At 32.7% G+C, this 12,420-nt stretch overlaps 1 protein-coding gene across 8 annotated transcripts in view; it reads right to left on the reverse strand.

Annotated features, from left to right (window-relative positions):
• Positions 1–12,420, reverse strand: part of LOC126737314 (rap1 GTPase-activating protein 1) — a 349,016-nt gene that overhangs the window by 22,256 nt on the left and 314,340 nt on the right. For all 8 annotated transcript variants that reach the window (XM_050442171.1, XM_050442170.1, XM_050442173.1 and 5 more), the window contains 2 exons: positions 10,046–10,302; positions 7,380–7,515 (listed from right to left, as the gene is read on the reverse strand). In XM_050442171.1, the coding sequence (XP_050298128.1) occupies positions 7,380–7,515; positions 10,046–10,302 (393 nt within the window). The remainder of the gene's footprint in view (positions 1–7,379; positions 7,516–10,045; positions 10,303–12,420) is intronic.

Raw genomic sequence — 12,420 nt, forward strand, 5'->3', positions numbered from 1 at the left:
CTCGAAAAATTTAATACAATGAAACGAGATGCTGGGCTCGTATATATTTTTAAATGTAAGGTATTTTATCTTAATTTGGATCTAAAAAAGCGAGATATTTCGGTACAACTAACGTATTAAGTTAATGAAGAGCTTAAAATAGAATGTTAAGAAATTACAGTAGAGCTAATTACTAATTTTCAAATTGAATTTTGACTTTAAATTTTACTGTATAAGCAATATTCACTTGTATACTATTGACGAATTTGTCCTATACCTTCTAGTAGCGGCAACAATAGTCTTACTATGTATCATAAAACATAATACTACCATAGAAAATCTCACTTTTTTTTAAGTGTTACTTGGCAACTGACAAATAAAACAAAGTTTTGTTTCGCAAAATCAATACAAACTGCTTAAACTTTTATGTATGGGGTAATCTCGGCGACATTTAGTAATTGAATGACCCATAAAAATGTACATAACAGTCGTTGTTCTCGCAGCAAACACGAAATATAGCCGATTCGTGCCCTTGAAAATATGCCAACAATAACGAATTCTGTCTAAGCGTTGCGCACGACTGGGCATCACGGCGAACCTAAAAGACTTGGATGTATGGGAAATGCGTTTGTCCGCCTATACTTATATTTTTCCGGCGTGGGAATAATTTCCTATAGTTAGTTTAAACCTTTACGTGACCCAGCAGTAATTTTCCAAATGAGGCTTTTGTAGAGCATAATTTTTCTTGGCCGTATTATTTATTGATTTCCTGTTATTATTACTTCGAAATTATATTGTAAATTTCTCAGAATACCATAAATCAATATAACATTAAAAGAAAACCAAAAAATATTGAATTAATAAAAGAAAGCATTGTCGATCAATACCTTAAGAGATCATATCTCCTAAAAAGACAACTAACAGATTGACGAAATCTTGTTTTAAAATTATTTTCTTTGAAGTCAAAACTGGAGCTCCACTATGATGTGTAAATGTTACCTGCTAACTATCATAAACTCAAACTATTTTTCCCTTATCCTAAAGGATGAAAAAAGTATCTGATTTGCTGATAAGTCATTATCTTCCTGGAGTTTGGTAAATACTGTGTATATTGTATCCAATAATTTTCTCCTCTTTCAAAGGGATTTGACTGCACAGAATCCGGAATTTTAATTAGATGTATACTTTTGTAATAGTGGTCGTTATGGCCTCATTGAAGTACAGGATATGCGTCAAATAAAAAAATACTATGAACATGAATTCAATTCTCACATATGCAATATTAATGTAAGCGAAGAAGGGATATACGAGAATTAAAGACCTGTCTGAAACTTTAAACCGCCAAATACGCAACGAGTATACAAACAGCATACGAAAGGCGGCGATGCGTTGACAATATATGGGAGATAACTCTTTTGAATACGAGTACACGTGCATTCATATTTTTCGGTCTGCCAAACTAGATCAAGGAACAATACCCAAGATATTCCGTATAAGGAGATAACCTTCTGTTTAAAAGAACATTTTTTTTTGTTCAGTGACATTACAATGGATACTAAATGGCATTTAGTTGAACCAGATGGAAAATATTAACCACGCAACCGAGTCTTATTTGAACTACGTAAATGTTTAATGACTGACAAAATAATAATTAAGGTCCCGTTCATTGGCACATAAAAAGTTTGTTTTTAAACTTTTATCCCTAACTAGGGTAAACTACTTCTGTTAAATTTAAGTGAAAAATGTTCTTAAGTTTCTTGTTTCTAATTCCTTGACTATATGGTACAATTAGATGCATGCTGATATTGACAATAGATAAAAAACTCTGAAAAAGTTATATTGCCTTGTGTATAGAGCTTGTTTTTTGTCCATAACTTATACTAATGAAAACGTAAGTATAAGAAAACCATTTAATAATAATTGTAATTTTAAAGCATTGAAGCTGCTTTTCGATGATTACAGTATTGGAATAAGATAAGTGCAGTAGTTCGTTGGACTTTGAATGTGTAAGTCACTATGGTAAAATTGAACAGATGCTTGCAAATGGTAAAATTCAATAAATATTTTCGATTGCTTTATAAGATACTCCTTCAGTAGTAACAATATCTCGTTAGACCTAGGCGCCTATCAACTACAATCTAAAGCATATCCGAGTGCGTTATCTCATTACGACGCGACGGTAGAAAATTTACATACAGCACACGTCTAGTTTCATCAGCGGACAATGAGGTGATAGTAATGGAACAACTACACCCTGTTACACGGCCCTATTATTTCACCTACAATTTAAAGCCATCCTTTATCGGGCAATTGTGTCGTGTATGTCTAACCGAGTGGAATAATCTCGATCCGGTGTAAGTACGTTAATTTATTCAGATGAAACCTAGCTATTGGCTTTGTGTATTAATAGATATGCTGGAAAAATATGAACTTTGAATAATTTCTTATCTTAATAATTAATGGAACGGTTCTTTTGAGGAGACGATAAGAAGATGGAGCTGTGGTTGTATACTATGCTCTGTACATTTAAATTGACTACTACTACTACTTACTTAATATACATATAGATTTATCACATAACAATTATACAGAAATATGTTTTTTTTTAAGGGAAAGAACTATATTTGTCCCCATTACCAACATAAACCTCGTATTGATTTTAAGTCTGCATACGACCTTTCGATGCTATGAATATCCCATAAGTAGAGATGCATAATATCATTAAACTGTTACAGTTACCTTATAATATTGAAACCTGAAACCCATTTAGATATACCTTATATGGCTCGGCATCAAGTTTTGGATGTATATTTCGGTAATTAACTCATTTTGGAAAATATTATTTGGTATTTATTTAATGTACTTGTTCACCTTATTAAATGTTGACCTTATTATAAAGTGACCAACTTAATAAACTAAAATACAATTTTGTGGGGGTGGAAACTAGAATATTTGTGTAATTCCAGTCACCTCGAGAATAATCGAACAAGTGTGGTTAAAAACTACAAAGCACTCACACGTTAATTTGCTCATGTAAAGCTTATCTCAGATGTTGAGAATCCTAGGTCTAGGTAAATATTATTTTTGTGGTATTTCTACAAAAATTTCTAATGGAGTAAAATAATAATGGAAATAATTGAGTAAGAAGAAAATGGAACTATCTGAATAACCTATCTGATCTGTTTAGGTCTCCAAAGCGAGATAAATAAGTTTCAGCAAAAGATCGATGGCTTCTATAGTCATTTGGCACAAATGCTAAAAACTGTAAGTTTAGTGGGTTAACATTTGTTACAGAACTTTAAGGACTGCTACAAATTGTCTTTACACTCTTTGGTGTTTCTCGGATCTGATAATGTAGTTCCAGAAAAATTCAAGAACGTTGGGGTAAGTTTCAGAAAGATCAAATACCATATGAGATGAAAACAAACTTTCAAGAAATATGTTTATATTAAACTAAAAGAAATTCTATACTTGGATTGCTGCTATATTTGGATAAAAACCCTTTAAGTCATTATAAAATGGCAAAAAAATACGTTTAAATAGTTGATGGGTTGGTGGATAGTGGTAAGAATTTGAGTGAAGGTAATAAACATGATTTCAAAGAGGATAGTTCGAGCATCATGAAACCTTAAACCGTTTACCCGTTAAACCTAATGATCTTAACCAGTATTCGCATTGTATCGATATAATGTTATTACCGAGGGATTTGCACCATCCGATTCGAAGAAAAATGGCCATTCCTTAATGTATGCTAATCCTCGACGAAAGACCGTGGGTGTTTAGGAACTAAAGCTCTCACAGTTATAAGCTTTAATAACGTGTGTGGTCTGCTTTCAACAAATTGTTTACGTTACGAATATACTTTGTTCAGGTTCAACTCAAAGTAACTAATTCCCATCAAAATCCATCTGTATTTCCGGGATTGCTGATGATACCTGTACCGGTAAGACACGCGAGCCTAATGCCAGTTAAGGCCCGTATCCCAAATGATTTTAAATTGCACGCCCACCATCTAAACAACGGATTAAGTTAATTCAAAAAGCCCTACTTAATGACACGGTTCGGAATAGAACGGCTCCGCCCCAAAATGCCTTCGAAAGCGAGGCCTTGTTGTTAACTTAAGGGAGAGTCTTAAGTGTTTCTAGACTCTAAAAGATAAATTCTGCTGGTCCACCAAGCAATAAATTAATTTCCGACTAAGCCTCTGGACGATTTATGTTTGGCTATAGGTTAAAAACCTCCCAGTTAATTTTAATAATATCCTCCGCGGTGACGTCCCGAACCATATTAACCGAACATTACGGTGAGGACAATCGTCGCTATAATATGCACACGTTGCAATTACCATGGTCGAAAACCATTAAATGAATAATGAAGGGGGCAATTAAAAAATCGCGAGTGGCAATTAATCCGTAAATACTAATTAGGAATTGTTCGCGCCGACGGAATGTGGGAAGTTTCCCATTCTCATGGGCGAAACAATAGGGGCACCCAGCGATGATTATTAGGCCGTTTCAGACGTTTTGTAGTTGCCCGCAGGCCGGATACGATTCTTTTAGAATTTCCTCTTGGGTAGATTAAACTTAAAAAACAAACAAAAACACCTTGTGAGCACCATCTTGATTGTTGTCACATAAAATCTTCTATAGTTTGAACCCTCAACGAAAAAATCTATGTCGTCAACTATCATCTATTTTCTTTGATATAAAGCCGTAATAGTCCGGACGCATATGGTCTTTTAATGTAATGTATTAAGTAAATTCAAATGCAAAATTTTTTCTATCAAACATTTTTTAAAAATTATGGGATACTGAAGAACCAAGTGAGATAGAAAATGTGGACAACTAAGCTGTTGCGATGCGAAACAAACTTGTTTAAAGTAATATCAAAATTAAATAACTCTAGAGTTTTTACAATAAGAGGAGTTTTATCGGGAGGAAAACGATGATAGATGCACGAAAACCAAGGCAGTTAGCTTAGACACTGCTGAATTATTTAAAAATAAGTGTATTGTATATAACAAATATTTATTGTTTATTAGAATACCAGATGACAGACATACTCTATTTAAAATATGTTGAGAGTAATAAAATGTAAATTTCTAAGAGGTTTGTAGACTACCATGGGCCTAGAGAATGGCACGTACCAAGTTAATGAATAAAGTGAGAAGAAAAGATAGGGTTCGAAGGCTTTAAGAAGGGCACAGGCACAAATGTCTAAATGTAACAGATTAGCATAATATTTAATATACTTATTTGGCAAGTAATGTAAACTTCGTCCTTCACCAGGTAACAATAACTAGGTAATAATAATAGTAATTGGTGGATAAAAATTTATAAACGAGGCTGGTAATAAAAACACAGAGTATGAATATTACTTAAAAAGTATTAACTATGGTACTATTTACTGTTACGCCGTAGTGTTATAATATAAAACAATTGTAATGTAACAAACAATGTTAAAAATAAAAAAAGAAAGGCAGGACAAGTAGAACCTCCAAAGCATAGTATAGGAAGACCAGCCAGAGTCCTTGATGAAAACACCAAACGTTTCTTTTTTTAAATTTTAATGGAACTTGGCCGAGATAGTAGTATTACTTTCATGAGTAAAAAACTCTTATGGACAACTTCAAAAGATATGGATTTTGCATGGGAAAGGCACAATCCCAAATCAGTACTACTGGAAAGCGATGACATTGTTTGCTGGTGAAGAAAATTCCTAAGAACTATCAAGTAGTATCGCAGGGAGCAAAATATTTTTTTTATCTTGATAAATCTGGCTTAAAGATGGAGATATTTACCGAAGACCTGTCAACGAGCATTAATGTGCCACTGGGAAAATACTCATAATTACACATATTGGATGTTAGTATGAAGACGGTTTCATAAAAAAAATTTTAAGTCATGTCGGATGGGAGATTATCACGAATATATGACTGCTGATATTTTCGGTGATTATTTGAGAGAAATGATAAAACTTCTTCCATCTGATTCAGTGGTCTTCTTGGACAACGCTAACTACCATTCACGGCGCATAGAGAAGACCTCCATTACATCCTGGAGAAAATAAGAAATTATGATTCGGCTAACTGACAAGGATAATGAGTTTAAACCTAACATGTTAAAAAATTAGTTACTAATTATAGCAAATATTTACAAATCTCGCTATCAAAAATATGCCGTGGAAGATATAGCGGCAAAATATAAAATTACTGAGATGCGCTTACCGCCGTATCAATGCGAATTAAATCCTATTGAATTAATTTGGCAGCAAGGATTTATTGCAAGACAAAATACCACTTTTAAAATAAAAGACCATAAAATACTATTTGATGAAGCCATTAAGAAAGGGACTCCAGAAAACTGGCGAAAGGCAGTCTAACATATCATTAAAGAGGACGAGAAAATATGAGGTCTGGACAATCTGATCGATCAAGCGGTTGACCCATCAATTATTATTTTACGGGGTAATGACAGCTCTTCATCAGATGACGAGGATTATATTTTTTTATAATTTAATGATGTTCATTTATATTTAATGTTTATAGTATTTTTTTAAAATTATGTAATTATGTTATTCTATTATTATTTATTTAAATCCGCCTGCACGCCTTGTCTTACCATTTTCAGTGTTTATCAATTATAACAATTATAACAATAGAAAAAGCTCATAAACCGACCCAAAACTAGGTAAACCCGAGTTTTACTACCTGCAGTGACATACATTATTGCAGGATCACCCTGTACTCTTTTACGTGCTTAATAAGACCTTTTTACTCTTTACCTATTTGAAATAGACTATAAAACGTTAGGACTATGCCGCTCAGATACAAGAAAATCATACTTTATCGGTAATGGCAACTATAGCTAACTTTCTGCTAGTTAACTAGATGTTCTGTTGACGACTTCATATTACTATTAGTGTAGTCATTAAGTACCTAAAATGTTTCCAATAGATATATAAGCTGGAATGCTTTGAAGACCTGATCGTTTAATAAGTGCTGAGTAATCAGAATACATATTTATGACAAATAACTGGACAACATATAAACATTGAAATTAAGGCACATAACTAAAAAGTCTAGAATACAGTCTAGCTGTCGACGCCGCGCTGCTATTATATCTGAGGAACAATGGGTTCGACCCATGGGAGTAACACACCTCGGCACAATACGGCACAATGACTGCAAGCGAGCCACTCATTTTTTCCCTTCTAACGTATTTCGCCTACGCTCCGTGTCTGTGTACTTTCTTGCCGGCTCTTCGGGGATTAAACTATGAAAAATGTTAGGGCGTATCTCTCTAAAAATCTCGGAGTCTGATGGTTGAAAACGTCGCAGATGTAGGATGAGATTTTAATTGTTTTACAAATGACAAGTCATAAAAGTTTCTGGTGCTTACCCTTCCGACAAAAAACCTCCTGTAACATTTGGCGGTGTCATCTGTTTCGATCTTTGCTCTCCACGTTTGATGCGGGATGATGGGCAAGCCCCGATGGTCGAACTCTTCGTCGTGATCGGTCCCGTCTACCCAATATCTGAAACACATTCAGGTAAATTAAATTCAATACTACTCTGCGGAAATCCCAAACGGGCTCGAGTTTCAGCACGATTTAGCGAGAACTCAACTCTATGCTCAAACGCAAATAGTTTTTAAATTCAATTTAAATCGCATATAACCGGGAACAGTCTTTAACAGATCCGAACGAAATTGGTTCAGAAATTTTAAATGTGCTTTCAGGTAAGTTCAAACTAGTTTTTAATTTTTTTGGATTTTCGATTTTATTTTTTTCAATTATGTAAATTAAAAAATACTTTATTCACCAATTGAAAATAAAAATTAACAATATGGTGAAAACGACCTGCGCAGCGATTATAAAAAAAAACAAGCACCTGGGACACTTAAAACATATTTCACAGACTCAATTCATACCCCCAACTAATTGCTCATTAAGCAACATGGTTTTAATATGGAACGTGAACTTTTGCTGCCTAAAAGTCTTGACCTCTCTTGGCAAGTTATTAAAAAACCTGGTTGCAATGTACTCAAATGATTTTTGATAATTAGCTGACCTATGCCGAGATACTCTAAAATTGTCAATGTGTCGTTTATTATAATTACGATAAAAACTTTTAAATAAATTCTTTAAATACACTGGCTGACCTGTTCGAATTCTATAAATAGAATTAAACATATGACTCTCCTGTTTTCCATATTTAAAATCAAATTATTATGTAAATAAGGAGTAATGTGGGATCTATATAAAATATTATAAACAAATCTCAGACAAGAGTTTCGTAATTTTTGGATTTTACGATACATGAGTGATTGACCATAAACAATATCTCCATAATCAACCAATGACAACACAACTTCAACACACTTTCGCACAAGATTTTTTGATTCTTTAACAATAGGCAACATATTATTTTGACCTTGAATTTTAATGTTATTTTTAATATGATTATAATTGATATTGTTGTTACCAAACAGCAATATAGAAGATTTTGTGGGATTTAAATTTAAGTTATGACTCTCTGCATATTTATTTAATTTATATAGGTCACTATTTAATTGAGTTTGTATAGTATTGCAATTTAATAAAGTGCAAAATGTGTATACCTGGGAGTCATCTGCATATTGTTGTAATTTAGAGTATTGCAAGGTTTGAATCATGTCTGGCACGTATATAGAAAACAAGAGTGGCCCCAAAATAGACCCTTGCGGCACACCAGTTGTAATATTTACATAAGTCGATTTCTCTAAGATGCCATTTTTAATAACGGAGACACAATGCATCCTGTTGCTTAGGTAATTTGACTTTAAGGTTAAAACCTAGACAGAAAAAACCAAAAATTTCAATTTGAAATTGAAATTCAAAAAATATTTATTTGCCAAAGAAAAAAAACAAAATGTCAATTACTAAATTTACAATGTTAATTTCCTACATCTCGATTTTAAAAGAACCAATACATAAAACATTTAAAAAAAGGACTTATGCGATGCACCCTTAGGTAATATATTTTAATTTGAAGAGAAATATTTACTTTTTCCAATTAAAAAAAAATGCAATGTGGATGCTAAAGGCAAGGACAGGCGAAGAGAAAGGCGCAGGAAGAAGCGAAAAAAAATTTATATATTTAATACTATTTTAGGATATACAATTTAAGTTAAATTAAATTAAATTAAATTACCCACAACCATCGACAAAACAGAGATATCAACAACGCACACAATGCAAATTGTACTCTTTTATTATTCATTTGAAAAAAAATCTAATAATACACTTATATCAAGGAATTATGAATGCATATCATGTATTATGTATTAATTTGAAATTCTAAAAGAATCCTTTTAATAAGTTTAAGTTTAAGCTGCTATCAACAATTAATCCTAAATTTTTGGTTTCATCCGCTACTGATATATTTGTATTTTGGATTTTTAGAGTTTAGTTATTCCTTGCTACTTCGTGTTGAGTTTTATTGGATCCTATAAAGAGAGCACATGATTTATTAGCATTCAGTTTTAGATTGAGACTTTCAGCATATTTAGAAATGTTATCTGGATCATTATTAAGTTGAGTTATGAAATTGGGACAAAACGCCGCATACATCTGTGAATCATCAGCATACTGCTGAAGTTTCCTATAAGTCAATTTTGTTTCCATATCAGCTACATACAAGGAAAATAATAAAGGTCCTAGAATAGAGCCTTGTGGTACTCCTGTTTTTAAATGCACATAGTTCGATTTTGAAATTGACTGTTGATTTTTAATTACAACATAATCAAATCTATCAGAAAGATAAGACTTTAATAAATTTAGTGAATTATCTGAAAAACCAGAATAGTGCAATTTTGCAAGTAACATCTAATTTCGCTAGAAGTGTACTATGATTTTCATCTTGAGCGGATCTTATTTCATTTGAGACATTTACTAACGTAGTTATTGTACTACAATGTTTACGAAAACCTGATTGAGCTAGGAATTATTCCAAATAAATTTACGTGTTTCGAGATTTGACAATGTACGTGTTTTTCTATAATTAACAAATTGAATTGATATTTACCCTTTAGGTGGTCCAGGGATCATGGGATATGGTCCAGGCTTGGAAAGGGCCTCCTGCAATATCCTTTTCGCTTGCGGAGGCTGCTGAGGAGACATAGGAGGTGTGGCGCTTCCAAGAGGATGCGGAGATCCAGCCGGCGATGCGATTTTAATATTATTGTTATGTGCCAATCGGAGATCATCTTTGGAGTCTTGGTGTGGCGAGAGGTGAGATTCTCTTGGTATGGAACCGGTTGTCAATTGTCTCTGAATTTGGGGCTAGAAAGAAAAATTCGGGGTTAGTTTTATGGTAATATTTTATAAGCGTCTACACGTGTCCCCTGGTGCGAACACAATGTTTTATAATACCACAAGAAGAGCATACTTGAGCGAAACTGCCGTTTTGTTAAACTAAGCAAGAGTTTTAGTGCTCGGTTTCGTAAACTTTCACCGCTTGTCAGCGTTTGTCTCTGGAAACCACCCGCTGCTGCAGTTACGGGTATTTATTAGAGCTCCGTCTAGGAGATTTGTGTTTAGCTTAAATTTGTAAGCATTTCTATTCAGATTTAAATATATATATAGCGGGAAATCCGTTAATAGGATTGTTTATAAAAAATAAAAGTTATTTTGATTAAAAAAAAATATTGATCCATAACCATCAGTGTAGGAATTTTCATTCTGGCGCTTGTTTCGGAATTAAAATGAGTATATGTCTATGGCCCTATCTAAAAGTCAAGTTTTAAAATATGAATTAAGGTCACTGGATGTAAAGTGGTGGCAACTAATACGCTAGTAAAAAAAGTGTTTATAGACTTAGGTCTTAAGTTTTCTCCCACACCATAATTCATATTCTTCAAAACAATTAAGAAGCCAAACAGATTAATCGTTTTTCTTGCACATTAACAATGATTATTCCATTATTTTCATGAGAATAATACGACATACTTCACATCGGTAAACAATCGAATGGTGAAACAATAAGAAAGAGAAAAATATAAATAAATGGTCGCTAATGTATAAATTAGCTTTGTTCTTGTAGAGAACAAACAAGGATACAATGAGTTTCAAAATAGTCAATTAAAAGAAACTTAGACTTATTCATGAGATATTGAAGCGTATTTCGAGAACAACAAAGTTCGACTGTTACTTTCTAAATGGCTAAAATCTAGATGCTATTGAAATAATTCTAATTTAACCTTAATAACTGGCTATAAATCAATTAAATCCAATAATGGTCAAATCACCAATTATATTTTCACTGCCGCAGCCCAAATTTAATTAATAAAACAACTCGTATAGCTTTTGTTTTGAGTTGTTCGCACTAATAGATAAATGAAATCAGTACTAGATTTAACTTAATCGGGTTTATTGTGTTATTAATAACTGACACGAAGAATGTTCGATTTCATTTAACCGAATAGAAACCAAATCACTTACAAGGATTTTACATTAATATTATATTTTATAAACGAGACACGTGCAAGCATTGATCGGTGAACTGGCACTATTTTTAAAATTTTTAAGATTTAAATCACAACAGTAATAAATATGTCGCTAGTAAGCTTCTACTGCATTGGATTTAATGTCCTTAAGGCAAAAATTATATATTTCTAAGATATTTCAACGGCTTATTTAAGCGCAACCATTTAAAAGTAATTATAGTTACGGTTAGGTTTTTTTAACACTTGGATTGCCCAAAGGATATTTGTAAATTGAAATATATTTTTCTTAACGATATTTAGCAATTTTTAAAATCTCTATGAAATTTTGGCTTAGGAAAACTAGATCTGTTTCTCGATATTCTTCTTTCAAATTAACAGACCAATGGTCCAAAAGACACAGGAAGTTAAATCTATAAAGCGAGGACTAAACCGTTCAACATGGGTTGGAAACTCGTTTATGTTTTACTTAAATTTTTCTCACACTACAGTTCTGACTCTTCTAGAGTGCTGAAATAGATTCTTGTTACTGAACAAAGAATATTACAAAGTACCCACCAGAAGAAACTCAATTACGTACTTTATTTTCAGATATTAATTTCAGCTGGTCCTTTTTATTTGCCATAATTCATTATAATGCTATATTTCATTACTATCTGCCTGAATTCAATCTAAATCTGGATAAAAGATTTAAAATCAAATACTTCTAATCCAAAAGTTTTTGAAAAATTTTCCAGTCTCTGACGTTTTTAATCGCACGTGAGTTTGAACTAGATTAGACCAAAATAAGTAAGCTTTCCTACCACTATTAATACTCTAAATTACCTTAATCCATTTGGCCTAGCATTTATTTTGATTCATTCACAAATCCATTTAGTCGGTAATTCTCTTTGATTAATTTCAATTGGCAGTAACAACCCTGATCGAGAGCCATTATTTATCTGTTTTTTTTAGCGGA

This window comes from Anthonomus grandis, chromosome 6, assembly GCF_022605725.1.
Source record: "Anthonomus grandis grandis chromosome 6, icAntGran1.3, whole genome shotgun sequence".
Taxonomy (NCBI): Eukaryota; Metazoa; Arthropoda; class Insecta; order Coleoptera; family Curculionidae; genus Anthonomus; species Anthonomus grandis.